We start from the raw sequence: 26,966 nt of genomic DNA, 5'->3' as shown, positions 1-26,966 counted from the left end.
ACAGAAACATAATGATAAAAAATTATAAAAATGATTTGATGAGATGTAAAGATCAAAATAAATTCCGTAAGACAACATTTAACATATTTGAAAACTACCTTTAAGAGTGCACATTTAACAAGTAATAATTATATAGGATATGATGCAATAACTCAATAAGTTAGGTGTGTTTGATCTAAAGCAAACATTCATCTATCTTGCAAATTCAGCCACTGCCACACAGAACCACATGGGAGGCAGTCAATGGGCTTGGATAAATGTGGTATGCCGGAACAAGAGTAAATGGGATGCACTAACACCTTTTCTCTCTCCTCTGCAGACCCTCAGAACAGAAGCCTGCCTAACTCCACCTTCACTTCCAGAACATTCCTTACCAGTGACCTCACTTTCAGTTCCAACACCTTGTACACACCCCTTCCTCCTCAGCAACTATAATCCCATTTTAGACTTTAAGGAGACTAAATGGCTTCACTGAGCATTTATTGACTACATTGTGATTTTTTTTTTTTAATGTGGTTCACGTTCTGTCCAAGGTGTGCCCTGTTGTATTCTCTTTTCTTTCCAAAATTGTAACAACTCAGGATTTACAGGACATCTGTAATAAATGGATGGATCATTAATTATCCACAGGTAAAACTATATATACTGTATATTGAAGACAAACCCATACATAGCCACCTAGTAGTTCCAACTTTGACCACTAGATGGAAGAACTAGAATAGTGAAAGAATTTTTGAAATGTAAAGCATCAGCCTATCAAAATGCCTAGAAATGATTTTTGGACAAATGCTGATTCAAACTCTTTTTACATTATGAGGACCCAGCTGCTTAATTTAGTTAACATAGCAAATTACTAGTATAACTGCTGTGTATACTCAACTGCCAAAAACCTTATGTGTTTCTACAACTATTACGAGATTCTTCCATATTAACTACACATACTTTATCTACTTTCCATCTCATACAACTATCACATTGGTTTTGCAATTATTATTATGCTAATTACTTGTGAAAGATGCATTGAAAGGACATAAATTGTTGGATAAATAAAATGTGAAGATAAAAACAACAGAAGAGAAAAAATGTGTACAAGTATTTGCTCACAAATATGTAATTTAATGCAACATATGACTTCATGTTATTCTTGGTGCTAACCATTTGTCTGATCTCTAGAACATAGCCACAGCAGTTGAAGTCAGATAAATCCTAAACATTGTACATTTAAATTTTTTTTTTTTTTTAAGTTATGTGCAGATAACACAGTATAATAAAAAATGTAAGGGTTAACATAAATGTCTAGATTAACAATGCCTCCTGCTTTACATCAAATGATCATAGGTTCTTTGCCGATACCCTTTTGCAATGTGATGCACTTCCCCATGATCAATGGATTGCTAAGCAGGAATGATTAATACAAGACAGAGACAGAACACAGCATGAACATAAAGAGAAAAAGGATTCAAATTCATTATGGTGATTCCGGAGAAAATGTAGCAAGTCTTGAAATTGTTATGAACATTCAGTAAAAGGTAATGTGCAAGTACCCAAGTATGTGAGAGAAAGCAAGCAAGAAATGACAGAGTAAGATGCAGCCTGGGAGGAAACATAATATGGTACACTAAAACAGGTGACACAGTCAATTTTAGGGATGCCGACTCTCTAAGGGAGAAAAGGATGAGGCCATGGAAGTCTGCTAGGAGGGCATACTACCTTTTTATTTAGAACACATGGTTTTAGGTCAGCAGGGGCTGGATCTTGTTGTTCTGGAAGTGTAGAGTGTTCATAACAGAGCACAATCTATGACTGTGGAATTGCAGGAGTGGAAATTAGCATTTGAGTGTGTGAGTGTGTATACGAGAGACAGAGAAGTCAACAATAACTTTACCATATGGACAGAAAAATCGAGTGAGTAATGTTTCAGTTTATTTCTCAGGTGGCTGCCTGCTTTTTGTTGACAGCAATTCACCTGCCACTTCGCACAAAGTATACAAAGTACAGAGAAAGTATAGTAATCATGGAAAAAAAAAAGACCTCGAGATTTTGATGTATCTTGACGTTTTAGAACTCCCCCGAGTCCAAAAATACCGTTTTTTGAATTATGTATGTGTATCTGTCTGTGTGTGTGTATATAAACAGGATAACTCAAAAACACAACTAGATAGATAGATGAAATTTGGCTTGTGGTTGTTATACCAAAACTGTAGAACTGTATTAACTTTTGGGCCAAATCACGGAAATGGTACTTTACCTGAAAACATACTCGATTTTTGTTATTCATGCAGAGTCCAATTTATTCAAGTTTACTTTTATAATAATTGTTCAACATATTATTAATTTGATTTGCTGTTGATGGTTCTTTAATGTACATAATATAATCACTGTCTTGCGGTTTACTCCTCAAATATCCATCCCTATATCCGAGTACACAAGAAAGTCTAGGGGAGACCACTGCCATTTTTTGAAAATAAAACAGCACTGATCAAGAGAACGACAAGGTCATCATACAAGATCAGTATATTCTTATTGACCAATCACTTCTGCTTCAAAAACGTCATTTAACAACAAAGTGATACAATCCTTATAAAATTCCCGAGCTGACAATGTCTCTACTGAACTACAGGTAGGTGGGGGAAGAGAGTCTGCCAAGTGGTGAAAAGCTAAAGATACTAATGTGTTTTTGTACTTGTGCTATATTTATAAATTTCTTTTTTAGTTAATATTCACAGCTCAAAATACCTGATATTGTGAAAATAATCCAGTAGCAGAATTATGTTTTAAAATATCTGTCCCCATTTTTTCAATGTTTTCTCTCTCAAAATAGATAGTTGAAATCATCATATTCTTTTTGTTCTTAACATCAGCCATATCAGGGATTTTTCCTGCCTTGCATCCAAACCTGCTTGGGTAAGCTCCAGGTTTCCTGTGATCCTGCTCTGGCTAAACAGGTTTAGATAATGTATATATTGTTCTTAATCTCAGATGCTGTTTCTGTCATTTTGTGCCTGTCCATACACTTAACTGCTCTTACTCTGCTCATTAAAGGTTTACTGATCTTATGCATGGGCTATTCATGTCTCACTGACACTAACCTTCACACTACATGCTTGTTTTTCTGTTTCCCTCAATACGGCTAGGTGGGGTCTGCACATTGATTCAAGCATAAGACCCCTGTTCTTCCTAAGCCCCTGTGATTTTCACGATCACACCTGTCAGAACACAGTAGATTCTGTTTTCTGATTTTTGATATATTTTCAGTCATTATAGCACATTGTCCGTGGAACAGGATATGTTGTGTGCTGTAGACATTTAGAGTAAAAAAAAAAAAACTCTCACATCTTAACATTCACCTAAATTTCATTACAAATTGGTCCATTCTGGGCAATAAAAGGAAAAGAAAAATAGAGCAAACAGTCAGCACAGATCTGTTCAGCACAAATGACATAGAAAACATTTGAAAAATAATAAAATTGTGTAAAATTGTTCATATTCAGTACCTGGTTTTAATTATGCTTGTTTTGATCAGACAAAAACAAAACCAAATAGTAAACTGTATCAAGTAGTGTAGTAAGCTTCCACTAACATTAAACTCATATTATACCCAAACCCATTAAGTGTACAGTACAGTAGTGTCATTGTGACACTACAACTAAACTCCATAGTAGCTCTTTAACCATACCATAATTACTAAAACTAAAAATGAAACTAATATATATATATAAAAATAAAATAGAAATATCTTTGTAAAATAAAAACTAAATTAAAACTAAAAATATACATAATGAAGGAACACTAAAACTAAATAGAATTTCCAAGTAAGGTCAGAAAAAAATATAGAAATAAAAACTAATATAAAAAGGCAAAACTATAATAACCTTGGTGTGGAGGTGTGTAACAAGGACTACTGTCACAAAATATCATTCAAAGCAAATTATATACTTACATTTTTCCAGTGAATATGGACAAGCTTCTCATGTGCAGTATAACTACATCCATCAATCATACACTGAAAAAAGGTTATTCACTTTATTAATAGTTATTAAAATAAATTTTTTACATTATTTCATTTTATATATCATACTCTGATTTACTGAATCTATAGATCGAAGTTACTCTTACATCACTACTGTCTACTTTCAAGGCAGAGATGTAAAGTATCTACAGTATTTACCTTAACACTCAATTAAATAGCTCATAGTGCAGTGGCAGTCACTAATTTAGGGACCCTAGACCAGGCATATCAGCCAAGCAAGAGATTGAAGATAAAATTTGCCAAAAGAATAATCTTAATGAAAAACAATTGCAATTAAAGATAACATTGTGATTAAAAAAAAACAAAAAAAAAAAAAACCCCATGGGTAAAACAAAAAAGGACAGCTATAGCTTTAATACACTGGCCAAGAAACTTTTAAAACTGAAAATGGAAGACAGGTTAGGTTTGTTTGCAGCTTGGTACACAAAACAGGAGCAGTAGAATCATGCTGGTAAATTCTGAATAAACAATTAATAAAAGAATATTTTATTCTGTTTCTCTGCAGTCCTCAGGGCATTTCCCCCCAAATGATTCCATATTTTTCTAGTTTTTTTTATCTTCTCCATATATTAATTACAGTAGCAAAATTTTATTTTAAAAAATTATAGAAGCAAAGGAACTTGAGGGACAAATAAAATGTAAATGATAGCTGTCATGTTTTACATAAAACTATCAGGATATATTAAACTACTAAGATAAACTACTATGAGATAATTTTTCTTACTATTAAAAAAGGAAGAAAATCAGTTTTACCAGTTTGTCGAGAAAGTATGCCAAGACAACATGTCATACGCAAATCCTATATAAGACTTACTCAAAGACCCCGTATAAGTCAATTAAACTACCCATCTTGCCTATTGTCCAATATCTTAACTGCACTCTCTTATATGTAGCATTCTGTAGACGTATTCAGCCTAAAGACACAATGTTTCTTTATAATCTCAAAGACTGAATAACACACGCAGGAAATTAGACAATTTAATGAACACTCTGTATATGAACTTGTCTCAGATTCAGAAACTCAGGATATACTCTTAATGCCTCTCTCTAATGTGAAGCATATAAGCATGTTACCAGAAAAAAAAATGCATACTACCAACCTTTACATGCTGGGAAACATGCTCATCATACATTTCTTGGGCTTTGAATCCTCGATCACAAGAGTCACAGAAAAATGAAAATATTGGTTCTTTTTTCTTTTTCTGTAATAAAATTATAAAAAAAAAACTCTGTGACAATTGAAGTTTTTTTTCCCCCCATGGTAATATGTTTCTCAAGCATCAAATGACAATGAAAAATATAAAATTGTGACAACAGGTTCCATCCCTCTTAACATAATTTTAACTCAATGTGACTGTCCCCCTGACTGAAGCTGAAACACCATGAAACAGTACCTTGGTCATCTACAAATCTTCAGTTGTCTAGTTTCATTCAAACTGATCCATGCATCTACCATTTCAACGCAAAGAACAATTCCTAACATTTTAGCTCAAATACAGTATTATTATATTAAAACAATAACATAAACTAAGAAAATAACATGAACTGAAAAGAATGATGGAGTATTTTTACAACTTATTTTTATATTTCCTTTTAGTTTGTTTTTTTTTTTTAATAATGTAATGTAATATACCAGATCTGACACACATTATCAACAAGCAACATCTTTCACAGTTGGTGTTTTGCTTATATAAAGGCTGTAACAAAAATAAATAAATATATAATGCACTACCTACAGACACAATCTTTATTGTTAAATCAAAACCCTTTAGAAATTGTCATAAAGGAGGCTGAAAACAGTATACTAAACTGCTCAGAAATGCAAAAATTCTAATTGTAAATTTAGCATCAACCAACCATATTTCTTTATCATCCAGCCCATGAGTACTTAAATTACTATATCACTTTTGACTATTTCAGACAAATCACACATTGATTTGCCAGCAATAAAATCACAACGTGAATTAATCATGTTTTGTCCGTATCATCATTAAATTTGCTACAGTCGAATTTTAGGATTATGGGAAGCTGAAGCATTTCCTGGCTACTTTTAGGCAGAAACTAAACCTGGATTGGTAGTAAAGTCCATCATGTTGCAAGCACAAGTGCTTACTCATACTGAGCCAACCAAGAGCCCTCAAATAATACAGTTTAAATCAAAATGACATTTGACTTTCATGTATGTATTATTGGTTAAGATTTTTGTTAAAGGTGTTGAACTTTAAAAACACAAAAAATTGACTACTACAAGTTTCGCCAAAAATCTAACTTTCAAACACTGATTAGGTCATTTATTTGCCAGTGTGCCATTAACATAATTGTTTCCCTTTTACTTTTAGCAATAGTTCTGTACTTGTATACTAAAAAGACAATGTAGTAAAGAATATAAACCTTATGTACTGTTTGGTTTGTATCTTCAGAAAAACCAATGGTTGGTGTAGGTTTAAGACTGAAAAAGACATTTTGGTAAGATATACAATAACTTAAATGACTATTTATCAGACTAATTATTTTGTGTACACCTGTAATAGAACAATTCTCCCTGACTAGTTATTTTAAGAAATAAAACTCACTCGACAAAAATGTTTTGGACATGGAAAATAAAATATCATCTAGTCTATAACTCCACAGGACTTACACTGAAAAATATACTACCTCACCAAACCTTCTGTTGAAATTAAGTATTAGCCAGTTTTCACAATGAATATTTAATAATTTGACTGCTGCAGCTAAATAGCATAACTTGACGAGTGCAATAAATTTACATTGATTGGGTAAAAACAGGGTTCCTACTGTTCTATATCAACTTTAATATACAGTTATAATGCTCAAATAAACTGGTATGACAAGAGAAATGCTTTACCTTTTTTTTAAAACCATTTTGATTGGGCCATGAATGACAGGTAGGGAACTGTGGTACATCTTGGTTTTGACTGAAGTAATCATGACCTGCAAAATTTCAACCATATATAACAGTTACAAAGCAAAGATTGCTATTTAGAATATGATCAACAAGGCATGCTCTGAACATACTTCTCGTTTGGCCTATGCAAGCTCCTTAAATTCAAAGTAATGTTTTTAAAACGATTTTCAAACACAAAAATGGCCAAGTTTTTTTTATTTATTTATTTAACCAACAGGTATAGTTAAACAGTCGCACAAACACTTTAGTTTGATCAGCTGGTCACGTGTAGTCAAAACATTAATGCAAAGAATGACAAGCGGCACTTCTCTTACAAGTGAGCTAGCTCCAAAATTGGTTAAATTAAAGAGCACTTTAATTCTGAACACTTTATGGGGACCACCAACACAAACAACAGTTGTAACATATAAACATCTAATAAGATTCAGACGAAGTGACTAGTTGGCTTTTCTACATCCATGATTATATAAATTGCTCCATTTGTGAATAACAGAATAAAACGTATTTAGTGTTTTGATGCTTTGAACACTGCGGTGGGCTGGCTCCCTGCCCGGGGTTTGTTTCCTGCTTTGCGCCCTGTGTTGGCTGGGATTGGCTCCAGCAGTCCCCCATGACCCTGTAGTTAGGATATAGCGGGTTGGATAATGGATGCTTTGAACAACAAGTCGCTCTATTAATATAAAGTCCTGAAATTCCATAAAGATCATAAATTCCCCTTTTTTGTTTTGCTTTACACATTTTGAAGCTGTTTTTACTTTTAATATTTATACACTTCAGTAAATAGATGTACTTTAATAAAAAAAAAAACATTAAATGGGATTTTGTTTTTGCAGCGGCATCGAAAGATGTCAAGCATCGTAATACTTCACTGGTATTGATATCAAAATACCAAAATTTTAGTATCATGAAATCCCTACAAACAGGAAATCTATACAAATAATGTGAAAAGTGAAAATTTTCTTTTCATGTTTTTCATCAATTTGTAAGTAGCTCCCCCACTACATACTGCAGATGTGAAGGTATATACACAAAGCAGTAAACATAAGTGCTAGTACCCCATGTATCTGTTACTATTGTAACAGCAAGACAACTAAAGAACATAGAGCAATCACTTCATTACCCTTCTAGTTTGCAGCACCATGATATAGTAGTGCAGTTTTCAGCAGCACTACTTGGGAATGGGCTGAGAGAGAACAATAGATAACCATGATCAGAGCTGGTACACATCGAGTGCTGGTAGACAATAGCGAAAAACAGTGTTTGCTAACTACTGACCTTTGCATCTTTCTTGCGCTTTTCCAAGCTTTCTCTAAATTTCTTTTTTTTATTTATTGATTTTATTGAAAAATCACACAACATTACATACAAATAGATCAATTTTACAAGAATAGAAAACAAATCAACTACCATTCCTGAGAAAGAGGATGGGGAGCAGAATAAAACTTAAACCTAGTGAAAATAAATAGATGAATTAATAAGTGAATATAGATGAATGGAGAAGAAAAAGAAAAAGGAATAGGGAGAGAATCTGCTTCCTCAGTGCTTTAAAAGCTTATTCTAAAATGTTATTGATTAGATCCTGCCAGGTTTTGAAAAATTTCTGCACAGATCCTCTAAGTGAGAATTTGATTTTTTCCAATTTCAAATAGTATATAACATCAGTTACCCACTGACTTAAAAGGGGAGAGTTAGGATTCTTCCAGTTGAGTAAGATAAGTCTGCGTGCCAGTAGTGTAGTAAAGGTAATCACAATTTGTTTGTCCTTCTCCACTTTAAACCCATCTGGAAGTACACCAAACACAGCTGTTAATGGGTTAGGAGGGATTGTGACACCAAGGCTGTCTGAAAGGCATTTAAAAATTTTGGTCCAGAATGATATTAATTTGGTGCAGGCCCAAAACATGTGACCCAGTGAAGCTGGAATTTGATTGCAGCGTTCGCAGGTTGGATCTTGCCCTGGAAATTTCAGTGTAATTGTGTCTTTTTCTTGGCCAGAACACTGCCCGGTCGTTAGTCATTCATCCACCCTATTGGTTAGAAGTGCTATTCAAGTGGCTCGTCAATCGCTTCTAGTCCATCTTTCTTTCGCATAAAGCATGCTCTCAGCACAGCACATATCATGTACAGCAAGTCAGCATAATATTAATAAATATTATGAATGATTATATATAATGAATATTATGATTAATAATATTCTGAAATCAAAATTTAACCTCTTGACAAAAAAGAAACAGAGCAGCTCATCTTTAAATCGCAACACTCTTACTATGAACATGGAGAGACAGCAAAATAAGGTCTTAGCTCATCCACAAGCAGGAAGTTTACAACACAGTAACAGAAATTACCAACACAGACTGAGATAAAATCATTGACCATAAAATATAACCCACAAATTTAGGGAGTACTACAAGTCCTTATATTCTATTCAGTTTAAAGAAAAGACTCAATCTAAAGTGTTTTTGATGTATTCCAAATATCACAGCTAGATACTTTTAGTGCAGAGGAACTGGACAATCCTCTGACACTTTCAGAATTACTGGATGTTATAAACACACTTCAAAAAGAGGGAATGCAGCAGGCCCCCCAACAGCTACCCAATGGATTTTATAAAAACTTTCAAACAAATTAGCTCCATTATTATTATCAACATTTATAGAAGCCAGAGACATTAAAACTCTACCTCAAACTTTTCACCAAGCATTAATTACTGTCCAATTGAACTTCTGAATAATGATGTTAAGATACTCTCCAAACTTCCAGCTAGAAGGACTGAGAAAGTGCTTCCTTCTTTAATATCACAAGACCTAACTAGATTTATTAAAGCTACTTAGCTTCTAATCTTTGACATTTGTTTGTTCATGTTTGTTTTTGAATCTAACACACAAGAGATATTATCTTTGGACACATAAAAAGACTTTGACATGTTTGAATTGGTCTACCTATTCACCACACTGCACAAATTTGGGCTTGACCCAAATATACCTGCATGGAAAAAACTACTTTATACCAGTCCAGAAGCCTCGTTTGCATTTACAACATTATTTCAAACGACTTCAGACTAGAACATGGTACTTAACAAGTAATACATCAGAGATAAAGGGGACTTGAACAGAAAATATCACTATATGCAGATGATGTGGCACTATATTATACTATAAATTAGGCCCACGAAAGTCTGTACCAGTAGTCCTTAATGGACTTCCAGAATTTAAAAATAAATCAGGACACAAAATTAATTTGAATAAAAGTGTGCTTTTTCCAGTGAACTCTTTTACACACAATAGTAGACAGCAGACCTTCCAATTTATTTTAGCAGATCAGTTTAAATACTTAGGGGTAAACATCACAAGTAAACTTAAAGATCTTTTTCAACCAAATTTTGCTATCAGTATGAAAAACAATAATCAAGACGTGAACAGATAGAGGAAGGAGAAACAATCAACAGACGAACATCCCTCCTAAGCTTCTTTTTCTATTTAAGAGCATCCCCATATACATTAACATTCATTCTTTAAGAAATTAGATTCAATTCTAACATCATTTATTTGGAATTCAAAACACCCATGCATCCAAAGGGTAACTCTACAATAACCTAAAGCAGCAATGGGCATGGCACTACCAACTTTCAATTTTATTACTGGGCAGCAGTATACATGTGTGTCAATGTAACATCCACATGAATGCCAGGACCCAAGGTCCAAAGCATCACACGGCCTCCGGCTTGCCTTCTTCTCATAGTACAGCCCGTGGCCATCTCCTCAGGTAAGAGACACACAAATGGCTGCCCACATGGTCTAAAAGAAAACATGATTCATCAGGCCAGGTCACCTTCTTCTATTGCAATCAAAGTCCACTTCTGATGCTCACATGCCACTCTAGGCGCTTACAGGGTCATCATGGTCACTCTAATTAGTCTGTGGTTACACTGACGTAGCAAGCTGTGATGCACTCTGTGTTGTGACACTTTTGTCTCACACCCAGCATTAAGTTTCCCAGCAATTTGTGCTACAGTAGTTCTTCTGTGGGATCAGACAAGATAGGATAGTCTCCATAGCATACTGGAAATACCCAACATGACCTCTCGTTTTGAAGATGTTCTGACCCAGTCATGCAGCCATTACAATTTGTTCTTTGTCAAAGTCACCCAGATCCTTATACTTGTCCATTTCTCCTACTTCCAACACATCACCTTCCATAATTGATTATTCACTTGCGGCCTAATATACAGTATCCCTCCCCTTGACAGGCGTCTTTGCAATGGGATAATCAAGGTTATTCACTTCACCTGTCTGTGGCTTTAATATTGTGACTGATCGGTGTGTGTCCATATGTATTAATGAAAACTGCAAATACAGTACTTAAAAATAAAAAATGAAGCACTGACAAACATTTGGAAAAGCTGTAAGCAAACTAAAAATCTGTAAAACCGAGTACAAGTATATAACATATATCCACCCAAGGGGGACCAACAGATTGTAAAACAGATTAACAGTATCAAATAAATACATGTATATACCCATGCGTATGCCTGGGATTGGTTCCAACACCCAGCAATTCTGCTCATTAATAAGCAGGCTTAATAATTGTATGGCAAGGTATGGCTTGCATAAACAAGTTTGCAATACAAAAACGTTACAGTTTTACAACTGTCCAATACTCGTGAGCCGACAGTCATAACTTTGACTGCTTTCTTTCTACTAATGTAGTTGCTAATTGGAAACACGGTCTAGAAGTAGCAAGTCCCCGTCCATGGTCAGTCTTCTAGCTCATGAAGCACATTACAGTGGCAGCAATTTAATTAACACTGCACTCTGCAATGAATAAAACAATCTTTGTTGTAAACATATTTAATTAACCCAAAAGCAAAGCACTAACTTAAGACAACCAAAACTGTGTTATCTCTACAAAGATTAAAAATGCACAAAACATTTAAATAACCCAGAGCTAAAAAAGTACAACCGTTACCTTGTGTTAGTTGCTGTTCATATCCGTTGAATGTGTTGTTATATTGCGCAGGCCATGGGTTCCACTGGTACGGAACTGGATACCCATACCAGTTCGCTTGAGATTCTAACCCAGGTTGATACCAGCTTGGACAAGGTGGGAGTGGAGGTGGAGGACCCCAATATGTAGGGGCTGTGGCGGAAGGGCAGCCAAAACCTGGCGGTGGAAACTGTTCAGACTGGTTCATTGAAAACAGATTAGAAAGAAGTTAATTATTTTAAATCACGTTGTCCTGTTTTTGGAGCAGAACCATTAGTTCTCCGTATGCCTCCAGTGAAATGCCCTAGAAACCACGTGCTGTCGCGAATGTAGTGCGTCACAGTTTGTGGTCACGTGGGAGGAAATAGATGGCGCACGAAAGTCTCACTTTGCTCCAAACAGTGTTTTATTCAGATTTTTAGACTTAACTGATTTTTTTTTTCTTCCTAACGTAATATGTCTAGACGTGTATACCGTTTTTACACATAATAAGCTAGCTGTGCGTCCTAGATTCAACTCATACGACTTTTTACTGGTCGGCTCTTAAAACTGCTGTACTCTTTGTTATTGTTGAGCAATATGTCGAAAGATATTATTGGACCAGCTCTACCACCAGACTACAAGAAAGAAATAAATGAAGATTGTTCAGAGGAAGAATCAGACGGAGGTGATTATTTTATCTGATTACTGCATTTTATGGTTAGCAGAGTATGTACTTTTTGTGTAAACAAATGAATTGTGGGCTTTGATCTCGAACGATTTGATGCACTGTTACTGTAATCAAAAATGAATGGTTATTTTAATGCATCATATTTTAAACTAATTAACTAAATTGCTCAGAAAAATAATTCAGTCTTTAAACTGGTAAGTATGTTAATTTCTAGTAGGCAAGTCTGCCACAGCAAATACTTAATGATAAAACAGAAAATACTTCGTATTACAAGTGTTTGAATTTCTTGTGTCAGGTGCTGTAGTGAGAATAATTGTTTTTGAACCCATTTTGTAGAAGAAGGGAAACCTCTTCAATTTTCTAAACCTTTCATCCAATTAAAGATTGTACAGTAAATAGCCAGTGTCTCACTTGCCCTGCCAGGATTGGATGAAAGTTTTTTTTTTATTTATTTATACCACATTCCATCGTGGGACAATTTCTTAATGATTGCTAAACAGCTCCAAACTCCCACACACCGTCTGTTTTGAATTTGAATGATCTTTACATATCTGAATGGTGTGCTTTCTGGGTGCTCTAGTTTTACACCCACAACTCAAAGGCAGGCACTTCACGCACTCTGGTGATTCTAAATTTCCCCTCTATGATGGAGTCTGGTTGAGTGCGCATGTGTGAAGACTAGGTTTTGTTACTGTTATGTCCCCAAAGCTGCTGGATTTAGCTGTATTTGGTGATCTGTTTTCACATTTTTCTGAAATTCTAATTCAGAATGGGGGAGGGAATTAATAGTGCTAGGGACTTTTCATTTTATTATAGTTGCATTTTGGCTGTTCCATGACTATTTTAGGCTCTGGAACCCCACAGTCCTAAACGAGCCTGGGATTAATGAATGGATATATGGTTTAATAACTTGACATGTAATGGCTCTGCATCCCTTACTTTGAGGGAATGTTACATTTGCCAACCTTAACAGAATCCCTAGACTTGCAAACCATGGATCATATTCTATTAAGTCACCAAATCATATTTCAATTCACAAATGGTGTTTTGATCTACAATTAACATTTTAGTCCCTCAAGTTTCCTGAAAAAAAGCTTTAATTACCATATTATTTCACTAATATATAATGGCAATTAAATATTAGGTTAGACCTGATTGAAGAAATATTTATTTATATATGTTGTTTATCAAATGAGCAAGGTTATCTAACTTGACTTTGTGTGAAAATAATTGTTCTGTTATACTTAAAAATTGGTTGTGTCACCGAAATGCACGCAAGTGCTTCCTGTAATTCAGTATCCATCTTTCACATCCATTTACAGTGTAGAAATATTAACCCACTGTACTTTGCAGCACTGCTTTAACTTAAAAATATTTGTAGGTTTTTAAGTATGAACTACTCGTTTCAGGTCCTGCTACAGCATTTCTATTGGGATTAGTCCAAAACCTAATTTTGCTTCCTTTCAGCCTTTCTGATACAGATTTGTTTTTATGGTTTTAGTCATTGTTGTGTTCATGACCCAGCTACTCTTCAGCCCACCGATATTTCATTTGTCAAATGATAAACATTTATGTTCTTGGTTAGCATTAGTTCATGCCTGACTATTCTCCATGGGAGTCCGCAGTTCTATAGACCTTTTTATTTTTTTGTTAGAAGTCTTTCTGGATGATTTTATAGTGCTCCCTTGAAGTTCATGCTGGCCACTCTTGGGAAGATTCACTACTGTTCAGGTTTATCCTGTAGCTGTCTCCTGAGGTTATCTCTCTGTATGGAGTTACAAAGCATTAGAAATGATATCCCTTTCAAAATGACTTTTACCCAAGTTACCTTGATTGTTGTTTTATATGCTTGTTGACTGTTTGATCTGGCAACTTCACTCTGAAGGTCAAATCAGTTTACTTGAGGTTTTTGCAAATTTATTAAAATAAAAAAAAAAAAGTGAGAAAGCACATGTACATAAGTATTCACAGCCTTTGCCATGAAGCTCAAAATTGAGCTCAGGTGCATCCTGTTTCCCCTGATCATCCTTGAGATGTTTCTGCAGCTTAATTGGAGTCCACCTGTGGTAAATTCAGTTGATTGGACACGATTTGGAAAGGCACACACCTGTCTATATAAGGTCCTACAGTTGACAGTTCATGTCAGAGCACAAACCAAGCATGAAGTCAAAGGAATTGTCTGTAGACCTCCGAAACAGGATTGTCTCAAGGCACAAATCTGGGGAAGGTTACAGAAAAATTCTGCTGCTTTGAAGGTCCCAATGAGCACAGTGGCCTCCATCATCCATAAGTGGAAGAACTTATGTGTAAACTTGGGTCCTCGTCCAGCCTTGTTTGTCACTGTTCCCGTTGTTGTACTCTTCTTTATTATTCCTCTGACTGTAGATTCAGGCAGGTTTAGGCGAGTAGCTATTTTCTTGTAGCCATTACCTGACTTATGAAGGTCGACATACATCTGCCTTATTTGGACGGCATGTTCTCTTGTCTTTCCCATGTTGAAGAGTGGCTAAGAGAAATAGGACTCTGTGTCACGTCATATTTATACTCCAGGGACACAGGGAGTCAGTAATTACTAATTAAAAGTTCCAATTTACTCTGATCAACTTTAAAAACTAAACTAGAAATGACAAAAATGCTTCAATTACATTTATTTTATAAGAATTGTTAGGGGTGCCAATAATTGTGGCACACATGATTTCATGTAAAAAATGTATTTCTTAAAGTGGGTTTTTTTCCCCCAAATAAATAAATGCTCTTCAAGTAAAGGTTGGATTTTTCTTTTTTTAGTGTTGTGAGCCTATATTTTTTTGTAAAAAAAAAAATCATTTATTAGAATCTTAAGAACACATTTTAACCAGGGGTGTGGCAATAATTGTGGAGGGTGCTGTATATACAGTCCCGATCAAAAGTTTAAGACCACTTGAAAAATGGCAAAAAATCATATTTTGCATGGTTGGATCTTAACAAGGTTCCAAGTAGAGCTTCAACATACAACAAGAAGAAATGGGAGTGAGACAAAACATTTTTTGACCATGCAATTTAATGAAAACAACGATTAAACTGAAACAGGCTGTATTACAGCTGATCAAAAGTTTAGGACCACACCTCCAAAAAAACCTGTAAACCCTCCCAAAACAGAAATCAAACTTCCAAACATGAACTCAGTACTGAGTAGCTCCACCGTTATTGTTGATCACTTCAAAAATTTGTTGTAGCATGCTTGATGCAAGCCTTTCCATGAGGTGAGTGGGAACATTTCTCTAAGTGGTAAAGACAGCCGCACGAAGGGCATCTACTGTCTGGAACTGTTGTCCATTTTTGTTAACTTCCCTTGCCATCCATCCCCAAAGGTTCTCAATTGGATTTAGATCAGGGGAACAAGCAGCATGGGCCAAAAGAGTGAGTTATTCTCCTGGAAGAAGTCCCTTGTCCTGCGGGCATTGTGTACTGTAGCGTTGTCCTGTTGAAAAACCCAGACGAGGGCCCTCAGTCATGACGAATGCTCTCTGCAACATCTGGACATAGCCAGCGGCCGTTTGATGCCCCTGCACTTCCTGAAACTCCATTGTTCCACTGAAGGAAAAAGCACCCCAGACCATTATGGCGCCCCCTCCACTGTGGCGTAGAAAACATCTCAGGTGGGATCTGCTTGTCATGCCAGTAACGTTGGAAACCATCAGGACCATCAAGGTTAAATTTTTTCTCATCAGAGAATAAAACTTTCTTCCACCTTTGAATGTCCCATGTTTGGTGCTCTCTTGCAAAGTCCAAACGAGCAGTTCTGTGGCGTTCAAGGAGACAAGGTCTTTGAAGACGTTTTTTGTTTTTGAAGCCCTTCAGTTTCAGATGCTGTCTGATGGTTAAAGATCGTCCAGTGTCTTGACGGACAGCCAATTGGATCCTCCGGCTCAGTGCTGGTGAAATTTTTTTGAGTCTTCCACTTGACTTTTTTGTTCCATAACCCTCAGGATCATTTAAGAAATTTCAAATGACTGTCTTACTGCGTCCCATCTCAGCAGTGATGGCGCACTGTGAGAGACCCTGCTTATGCAGTTCAACAACCCGACCACGTTCAAAAAGGGACAGTTTTTTTGCCTTTGCCATCAGAATGTGTGACTACCTGACAGAAAATGACAATGAATCCACATCTTTGCACAGATTTGGCCTTTTAAAGGAGTGTGGTCCTAAAATTGCATGTTGAAGCTCTACTTGGAACCTTATTAAGATCCAACCATGCAAAATATGATTTTTTGCCATTTTCAAGTGGTCTTAAACTTTTGATCGGGACTGTATCTATCTATTATAAAAAAATCTTGGTGGAAGAGCGGCACGGTGGTGCAGTGGTAGTGCTGCTGCCTCGCAGTAAGGAGACCTGGGATAGGTGCATTGGAGATCCTAAATTGTCCCTAGTGTGTGCTTGGTGTGTGTGTGTGTGTGCCCTGTGGTGGGCTGGTGCCCTGCCCGAGTATTTGTTCCTCCCTTGCACACTGTGCTGGCTGGGATTGGCTCCAGCAGACCCCTGTAACCCTGTGTTAGGATATAGTGGGTTGGACAATGACTGACTGACTTGACTTTTAACAAAAGTTGAAGCTGTGATTGCCAACATTAGTATAACATTTCAGCAGTGTAAACATTGGAGAGCAGTCCTTGTCCATGCTGTTTAAGTAGCATGTCATTTGGTTGTGTATTTTGATCCTGCTTTCCTTCTACTATATTGGAAAGTTCTACCAGTCTTTTAATTTCCTGAGAAATCTTTTATTTAGCAAATGGTTCTGCAATTATTTTTTCCCTTGGAAATTACTGGTAATTTATTGGGAGCAACCCAAAAGTCGAGCCTTTGGCCCCTAAAAATTTACATTCTATTTTACATTATGTTCACGCATCTATTTATTTATTTTGTTTTCCTTGTGCTGTATTGTAAGTTTGTGCTTATCTTTTCTAATTTTTTTTCTACAATAATACAACCAGGTATGAAATTCAAACCAATGACACTGAATGTTCAAGGCAACAGTGCTGGTTGGTGGGCCAGTATACACTACCCTCTTTTGAAAAGATAGCCTGATGAAAGTAGAATGGGAAGAGTATATGATACTGCGTGGAACTAATATTAATAAGTGCTTTTTTAAGTTAAATATGTAGTAATTACATTTGTTCTTTATATAGTTGCTGGACCAGCTCTTCCCCCAGGGTACAAAGTTCAAAACAGTTCGGGGTCATCAGAAGATACTGATGAAGATGAAAGAAACTTTAAAAGAGGAAAGCCTGCAGGTCCTGCTTTACCACCAGGATATTCTAATCATGCAATGTGGGATTCTGATGAGGAAGAAGGCTCAAAGTCAGGGTTAAAAAAAAAAAGTGTCTATTATTAATATTGTATTTAAATGATGGTAGTTATGATGGTGCTGTGTTATTAAGAGATATTAATAAAAATGTTTTTGTTTTCTAGTTTTAGTTAAGTGCGTAATAATCTGTTATTTAAATAAGATGAAATAATAAAGTACGGCAAGAATAATTTTAATAGAAGGATTTGTATTATATATGGTATTTACTTTTTTTAGGCATCTGTATGTGGCTCTGTTTGCACATTCTTTTAAAGATTTTCTATTACTTTATTAATTTTGTAACCTGCTCATGCATCTTGTGTATATGCAGAGAGAAACGCATATAATAATAAAAATAATAATAATAATTCTTTATATTTATATAGCACTTTTTTCACTACTCAAAGTGCTCAGCAATTGCAGGTTGAGGGCCTTGCTCTCAACAGAGCAGATAAATGCATATATGTGAATTAAGAGGTGCCTTGAATGGCCTATAAGTATCAGTTGCAAGAACAGGTTAGAAAATGAATTGTTTCTATTTGATTAATTGAGAGCTTACTGTTTGTTTTTCTTACTTGCTTCTAACTGAAAATATGTTTAATATTTTGCATTCCTTGTATAAAAGAAAAAAAAGGAGAATACACAACATAGTAAAGAAAATAGACACTGAGCAGGATGATAAAGATGAAAGTGATTTTTTTGGGCCTGCACTACCACCAGGATATCAAAAGACCCAGGAGTCACCTGAAAGGTATAAAAACCTTTGTTGTCATAACTTCAAGAATAAATTAAAGAATAAATTTGGTATTTTTCAAGTCAACGTTATTTCTTCACAATCGTGATACAGGTATATATTAATTTGCCACACTGTAGTTAAGCATTTTTTATAAATTAAAAAAAAAATAACTTGTCTATTCTTGCAGTTTACAATGGGGACGAAGGGTACCTGGGTTCGTAGGTGCAAAAAAGCCTTAAAATTTACCAAATACATTCAGTTTGTAGTGGCAAAGGCTTCAGTTTAAGAAAATATGCCTTCCGTGTTTCAGAGGCACACTGGAAGGAAACTAGAAATAATTATTTTATCAAAGATTCTTGGCTATACTTTTTTGAGGTAAGGATACGTTTGTTTCTTGTTTGTTTGCATGCAGTGCTGTCAAGGGTTGACTCAATACCAATATTCCCTACCCCTCACCCTGCCATTTACGTTCTGTCTTATTTTACACATACGAGATGCAAGTTTGATTGTACTTTATACACATAAAAATACAACTGAATTCATTATACTGCATTGCATTTTTAATCAAAGCCTTAGATTTTTGAAAGAGCCAATGCACTTTTATGGTGTGCCTTGCAAAAGCAGTATAAAAAAAAACACAGAAAATTACAAAGGTAGGGTGCCATAACCTCATTATTTATTTGCTTATTTTTTTAATTTAAATGCATGATGAATCACTTGCTCAGGAGTAATAAATGAACTGAGCACAGTGTTTTTGAGTTGGTAAATTCTCTATTACTGATGATGATGATATATAATTTATTAATGCCAATAAATCTGTAATACATGGGGAGAACATGCAGACTCTATGTAGAACCCGGTGCTGTAAGACAGGAAAGATCACACTGTCTCCCTATGTTAAAACATCTGTACAAAACTACCACCTGATTAAATGTAGGTGAACTGGCGTTGGTAATTTTCATCTATAGTTTGTGTGTGGGTTTATTCGCCCTGTTATGGACTGGCGCTCTATCCGCGATCTGTTCCTACCTTGTATCCATCTGATGATTGCTGAGATAGGCTCCAGCCTAACCCTGCCCTGAATAAGCTTGATAGATGCATATAACAACTGTTCAGTTCTTGTCACTTGATTACATGCTAGGTTCAATGCTTGAGGTGTCAACAAATAATTGCCAGTAGTCTCTTTTTCCATTGACTGCTTGGTCCACCTCACTATGTGTTTCAAACGTTATGCAATTTCTTAATTGAGCGGGTATGGGGGACCCCATTGTAGTTTAGAGCACATGCTTAGAAGTATCGAAGAATGAGAATGGCAGGGGAGGGGGGGGGTCATCGTTTGTTGTCATAGCATGAGGTGTTAGAACCATTTGCAGAAGGTAATCAACCACTGAAACAGAGAAATGTTCCACTTTAAGCCTGCTCAATATACTTTCTCACTGAAGCACAGGCATTCTTTAACAATCCAGCAGCAGCGAGCAATATCTTTGCAAGATAAAGAAAAAAGCTTCCCTGTGGTGAAAGATTTTAAGCAATCACATGACTTTTTTCAGTTATCATTTTCTTGTTATCTGCAGAAATGACACATGTCAGCAAATCAACATTCAATATCAGTAACGACAATGACTTTCTAAGGTGAATCCATGCTCAGTTCCTGGAGGGTACTATACTACCATGGAGGAAGACGAATTTGGCAAAGTGAGACACACGGGTCTCCTTTTAAATGGCAGAATCTCACAACAGTTTTGTGCTTTTTGGTTTTCTGCTTCTTAAAACAACATGGATTCAATGTTTTGTGTCTAATCTCAAGACACACCTAAATAACATTTTTGGCTTGAGAAATTGACATATTCAGTAAGTTTTTATGACTTCATCACATTGGGACATTTAGCTCCATTATAAAATGCAAGAGTGGGCTATAGTTATTTTTTTTTTTAAATTGGCTAAATGTACTTCACTTTAGAGTTCAATTTCATTTGACAAACTAATATATACCAAGATTGTAAAGAAATAACTTGACAAATACTGAACTCATCCATTTAACATACATTAATAGATAAAAGTTACCTTATGTTTGTCATATGAGACTATTATTATTTAGCGTGTGTTAATGTTTGACACATCAAATTATTTCAACTTTTTCTTAATGAAGCCAACATTAGTTTGAAGCTGCCTACAGTAAACTAACCAAATTCTTAGCTGCATATGAAGTAACAATCAAGTGCATGCAGTTTGTTTTGTTCCTTTTTCTTGGCTTCATTCCCCCATGATATATAATAGGAGACCTTAATCAGATTCTAATTTTTGTTATTACCACATGATTTTGGCTCCTCTGTTTTAGGATTGGGTTTGGCACTTTTACCTTACTTCTTCAAGTGTCTGGGTTTGACTGCCTGACACTGTCAGTATAATATTTGTATATTCTCCCCATGTCCGACCATGGGTTTTGTCTCAATAATGTGAGCTCATCTCAAATTTCCAAAATGTGAATGTTAGGTAAATAAATTACTCCTAATCTGATATTGGCATACCTTGTAATGAACTAGTGTCTCGTTCAGGGTTGGTTACTACAGTTATGGATAATCAGGATATATGTTCCTTTATTTATTGTTTTATAACTTAAATTAAAATGTAAAACATATATAATATTACATTGAGTAAGGGATTACTCTGAAGTGCAGCACAGAAGTATTTCTTTTCTGTAAGCTACAGTATTTATTAACTATAAAATATATAATAACCTGCTTTAAAAACAGTGTTGCAGTTATCCATAATGAAGACACAGAAAAGAATGTTCACATCCAGAATTCAAAGATAAGGAACATGTTATTCAAGGATTTTTTTGTTGCCATTAACAGAATACTAATTAGAATTTTTTTCTTCACATGAGGCCTATTATAGGGCCAGCACTACCTCCTGAATTTAAAAAAGTAACAGAAGAGGATGATTTTGAAGATTACATTGGACCTGCATTACCACCAGGATATAATAAATCAGTAAGCAACTTTAAAAAATGAACTTAAGTTTTAATTGCATGGCTAAGTTACCATTAAAAGTACATTTTTGTGGATGATTGTAACAAGTTTATGTCACAAAACCCCAGTAAGAAGAAAATAATATTCTGAGAGATGTGTACAATAATAGATAAAATGTTAAGGGAAAGTTAGTGAAGACAGAATCAGGTGTAAAGTATGTCTCATACTTGTGCTTATCCAAGGAACCTCAACAAGCAAAACATCAATTTACCCAACAGCTATGTAAGAATCCCAAAGTATTTAAATTGTAGCTTAGTGAACAATATGAATAGATAACAGGTCTTCAATTTAAAAATTCAGTCTCTTTGAGAAAAGCATCTTTGTCTTGCACAAGAGGATTTTCCAGAAGAGCTTATGACTGGATACATGATGGCTAGATTATGTGACACAAATAATTCAAGATTTTTTCACATGGGTGTTTTGATATTTAATGTTGTTGTTCAAGCTTTGGGCTCCATTGAAGCACATTATTTTCCGAATTTTGTGATTCCAGTTTACCATTAAAATCAGTGTAATAGTTTTTTCTCAGTTATTACTCCAGACAACACAGGTTACATAACAGAGAGTATCATATTGATGTTCATATTTATCCATATTGATCATTTCTTTTTATCAATTTTTGGAAAGTTTTGGAACTTGGATCAAAATATCTTTGAAGTAACACCATCTTTCCTTTATAGCGCCAGAGGTTTTACTTTCCATTCCTTATTTTCTGAATATGTCCCAATCCCCATAAAATCTGCCTTCCTCAGATTTGTGTACATTTTTTTTCAAAGACAATATCAAATTTAGCCAAGTTCTGGTTACCTGCTGCTTAAAATATTAATAACTTCAGTTTTAGCATTCTTTCATTATTTAAACAAACTGGGTGAGAAAATAGGCATTTGCCATGAGAACCTATTCTGTATTTTTAAGAGAGGCTTCTCATTCCATGTTTGGAAATCTAAAATCCTCCTTGATCACTCAGGTCAAGTCAGGTTGTGGTGCATGCACTGGTATAGTATGTTGCCGCACCCACCACACGACAAAACAGCTTGGGATCCTAGATGGCCATCCCTCAGGCATACACACAGTCCAGTCCCACCTTATGGAAATTACCATCTATATGCAGCAGCCAGGTGGTAAGTGGGTGTTCCCTTGGCCTGGTCCAGCAACTCAACCGTGAGGGTCTTACGAGCCAAATCACCCTCAGAGAATCACGCCACATGGCCATAGTGCAGTAATTGGCACTCTGTTATAATGCAGGTAATGTGCCCCATTCAGGACTCTGTAAGCAACCACTCATTCGAAACAAAGTCAAACCAGCAATATCCAAGGATTTTCCAAAGTGACACAGTGCCGAAGGAGTCCAGCCTTTGTCTCAGGTCACTAGATAATGTTAATGTCTCGCAAACATATAGCAACACTGGAAGCACCAGAACTCTAAAGACTTGGACCTTTGTCCTTTTGCATAGATACCGGAAGTACCACACTCCCCTTTCGAGCGACCACCCATGCTCTCCCAAACCGTCTATTGACTTCATAGGAAGAGTCACCAGATACACGAATATCACTGCCAAGGTAAGTAAACCTCTTGACAAGGTCGAAAGTCTCTTTACAGAGAGACAAACTACTAATGGCTGTGCCTAAGAGCTCATCAAAGGCCTGGATTTTGTTTTTTATCAGGGACACTCGCAAGCCCAGTCACATACTCCTCGCTCAGTCTCTCAAGAGCCCTGATCAGAGCCTCCATTGACTCCACAAAAATCACAGCATCACCGCTTGACTTTGCAACGATGCTGTGATCGTGATCACTACATTGTTGTTATTGAAGATCTGTCTTGAATAATTAAATAATATGTTATTACTCTTATCAGGTTTTGGCCTCCTGTAGCAAACTCCAGTCACCGAATCCATGAATTTCTTTTTAGTAGCTTTAAACCACAGTGATTTTCGATATGTTCCTACTTCTTCATCTGATGAGCCTGACTGTTATTTTTTAAATTAAGTACTACACCCATCTCCCTTACAAAAATGAATCTGGTACTAACTAACTTTTTACAGAAGAAACACAGTCTTTAAAAAGTAGATTTGATCTTCACTGTAGAAGGAAAATGAATTACTGGTAAAGAAAAATAATAATAACCCGGGAAAACTCTGTCGATTTCACTTTTCTCTCAAATATTGTCTAATGTTCTGGCAATTGGATTTTTTTCTTTTCTTCATAATTCAGGCAGTCATTTTACTATATAACCAGCTTTCTCATCATATATAACAATAATAACTTGTACATCAAAAACTGCTAATATGAATTGTACTCATAATCTTGTTTAGATGATACTTGCATTATTATGATTTTTTCTCTATAGTTGTTTTTATGTTGTTTTGAATTTTGCCTTTATGCAGTCCTACAGGCAAAATGTTACCTGTATTTTTTCATGTTACTTTTAAAAACCGTATTAGTGTATACTTTATCAGAGGTACTGTAATTTAAGTAACAAATGTGAAACTAATTAGTAAAACTAGATGTTTCCTAACATTATCTTGGTTTGATATTTTCCACTTTGAAATACAGTGCTTCTGACTTGCTATTGTCCAAAGTGATTGGCATGTTTAGTCATTCAGTTCCTCATTATTACTACATTGTAGAACGATGCCAATGATATACAGTCCAATTTGGAAGTTCATTGATGTCAAACATTAATTGATAACCTATACATAAATAATAAAACCTATTGTTAAGTAGAATATTAATGTCTCTGAAGTATCCATACACTATATCCCTATATACAGAATAATTTTGTGCTAGAAGAAAGAGATAGAGTCATATCTTTACAGATATTAACTTGATTATTAATAGTACGCTAGTGAAATGTACCACAGATAGAGGGGGCCATTTTACAGCTAAGTGAAGCATGATCTTAATTTCTGTTGCTATATTATGTTGAAAATATTAAACCAGCTCCAGACTAGCTCATTTTGACATTGATATAAGAAATAAGACCCCTTAAAATCTTATAAATAACATATTACTTTTGTTAGTTAAAGGGCAACATGGGTGATAGACAAAGACATGCATAATGTACCCCTTTTGTTAGTTAAATATGTATTGTCAAAATTGTAATTGCAGTGTTTTGATGAAATAACTAAAGTAAAGAGTAACATAATTAAAAACTAGATGTTCATGTTTTTTAGGAATCTAGCAGTGATAATGATGAGATTGTGGGGCCAGTACCTTCAAAAGGGGAGACTGAAGATAATATTGCACTGGAAATTGATCGCAGAGCTCAAAGGATGAAGAGGAAGCTGATAACAGGAGATGTAATGGATATTTTCATGTCATTTAAATATATATATATATATATATATATATTATATATATATATATATATACTGTGTGTGTGTGTGTGTGTGTGTGTGTATATATATATATATATATATATATATATGTATATATATATATATATATGTATATGTGTATATATATATATATATATATATATATATATATATATATATATATATATATATATATATATATATACTAATAAAGGCAAAGCCCTCACTCATCACTAATTCTCCAACCCAGCGGAGTATGGAGCGGACTTTGTATATTCCGATTCTGACTTTATATATTAAAGTTTTGACTTATTTATTCCGACAGTGACTTTATATAATCAAGTTTTGACTTTATATATACAAGTTTTGACTTTATATAGTTAAATGTAGTCATCATTGCATAACTTTTTCTTTACCATAGAAATTTAAAGACTAAATTCAACTTCCATTCCTAACAAAGATATTTCTGGCGACTAAATAGAAGCTACTTATATCCAAATTCGAGCTATTGACCTGTCGTCTGCCTGCCTGAATAAATCACCCTGGCTTCGCTCTTACTTTTTTACCATTCATTTAATCATGGCTAGTGGCGGGAAAAATTATAAAATGGAAGGAGGATTACATTGAGTATGGCTTTACCAAAACAATTATTGATGGCGAATCGATTATTCATAAAGCTTCAATTGGTGATCTGTTTTTCTGTGTTAACCTCATATTTTTTCATACTTCTTCTCAAACCAAGGGGGTGCGAGGGTAAAATGAATCGGGAAGCGCTGATCAATGTAATCAGTGTACCAGGAAGTCATGCATTGACAGACGTTCCCCTTTGCTTGTGATTAAATGCGTGATTTTTTACGCGTTATGGAGCACATGCATCGAAGCTTCTCAGCTGTGCTTGTGCTAAGAAAAGGAACTATTTTAAAAGTAACACGATTGTCAATATAACCTTTTGTAAGTAGTGCCTGGAGGATTCAGTGTGGAGAAACTCTAGACACAGCGTGTGTATTAACTTGTGGATTTTTCTATGAGTATTTGGTGGCAGCGTCACAAAGTCGTAACACTGCGTTAGCTGCGGAGCGCAGCTCAGAGCGAAATGAGATGAATGGGAGGGGAGATGATGACGTGACTCCCCCACCCGCCTTAACTGTCAATCCCCCACAAACACAGTCTCTCGGAATTTGCATAAGCACAGCCCCTCACCTGCAATTTTAACTTAGTTACAAAGTGATCAAAACTCTCGTTTATATCCTGCGTCCTCTCATTAAACTTGTATCTCGCATTACCCGTGGGCATGCCAAACGCCAGCGGCAGCCTGTCTATGAACTTAATTTAAAGTTTAGGTTTACACCGTGCTTTGTTTCCGAAGTAGCAGCACTCATGAATATGGTTGTATATGTCACTCGCTCGCTTCTTATTGTTTCGCTGCCTTCTGAATTATATAATGCATGTTTTCTTCAGCGGTTTTTGGAGCTCTTCCTGGTTTTCTACGTACTGCGTTGACAGTCAGTTCACGTGATTACGTGGGAGGCGTGATGATGTCACATGAAACTCCGCCCCCCACGTCATTCCAGCTCAACTCCATTACAGTATATGTAGAAAAATAGCTTCCAGTTATGAACATTACGCGTAGAATTTCGAAATGAAACCTGCCCAACTTTTGTAAGTAAGCTGTTAGGAATGAGCCTGCCAAATTTCAGCCTTCTACCTACATGGGAAGTTGGAGAATTAGTGATGAGTGAGTCAGTGAGGGCTTTGCCTTTTATTAGTATAGATATATATATATATATATATATATATATATGTAAATATGTATGTGTGTGTGTGCGTGTGTGTGTGTGTGTATATATATATATATATTATATATATAATGTGTGCGTGTGGCAGAAACTGCACAAGTTACTTGGTAATTAAATTCACATACTTGTCATGCCTTGCCATTATTTTTTGCATTAT

General features: G+C 35.4%; 2 protein-coding genes across 2 annotated transcripts in view; one reads left to right on the top strand and one right to left on the bottom strand.

Moving 5' to 3' along the window:
- Positions 1 to 12,253, bottom strand: part of nufip1 (nuclear FMR1 interacting protein 1) — a 32,775-nt gene extending 20,522 nt beyond the window's left edge. The window contains exons 1-4 of the mRNA XM_039745274.1: positions 11,919 to 12,253; positions 6,894 to 6,979; positions 5,131 to 5,232; positions 3,941 to 4,003 (exon numbers count right to left, since the gene is read on the bottom strand). Of these exons, the coding sequence (XP_039601208.1) occupies positions 3,941 to 4,003; positions 5,131 to 5,232; positions 6,894 to 6,979; positions 11,919 to 12,144 (477 nt within the window). The 5' untranslated portion in view covers positions 12,145 to 12,253. The remainder of the gene's footprint in view (positions 1 to 3,940; positions 4,004 to 5,130; positions 5,233 to 6,893; positions 6,980 to 11,918) is intronic.
- A 5-nt stretch (positions 12,254 to 12,258) lies between these two features.
- gpalpp1 (GPALPP motifs containing 1) overlaps positions 12,259 to 26,966 on the top strand; it is a 30,949-nt gene continuing 16,241 nt past the window's right edge. Inside the window, exons 1-5 of the mRNA XM_039745275.1 lie at positions 12,259 to 12,603; positions 17,770 to 17,941; positions 18,553 to 18,678; positions 21,551 to 21,656; positions 24,870 to 24,995. Coding sequence (XP_039601209.1) covers positions 12,516 to 12,603; positions 17,770 to 17,941; positions 18,553 to 18,678; positions 21,551 to 21,656; positions 24,870 to 24,995 — 618 coding nt within the window. The 5' untranslated portion in view covers positions 12,259 to 12,515. The remainder of the gene's footprint in view (positions 12,604 to 17,769; positions 17,942 to 18,552; positions 18,679 to 21,550; positions 21,657 to 24,869; positions 24,996 to 26,966) is intronic.

This window comes from Polypterus senegalus, chromosome 2 (assembly GCF_016835505.1).
Source record: "Polypterus senegalus isolate Bchr_013 chromosome 2, ASM1683550v1, whole genome shotgun sequence".
NCBI classification, from domain to species: Eukaryota; Metazoa; Chordata; class Cladistia; order Polypteriformes; family Polypteridae; genus Polypterus; species Polypterus senegalus.
This window is presented reverse-complemented; position numbering and strand designations above follow the sequence as displayed.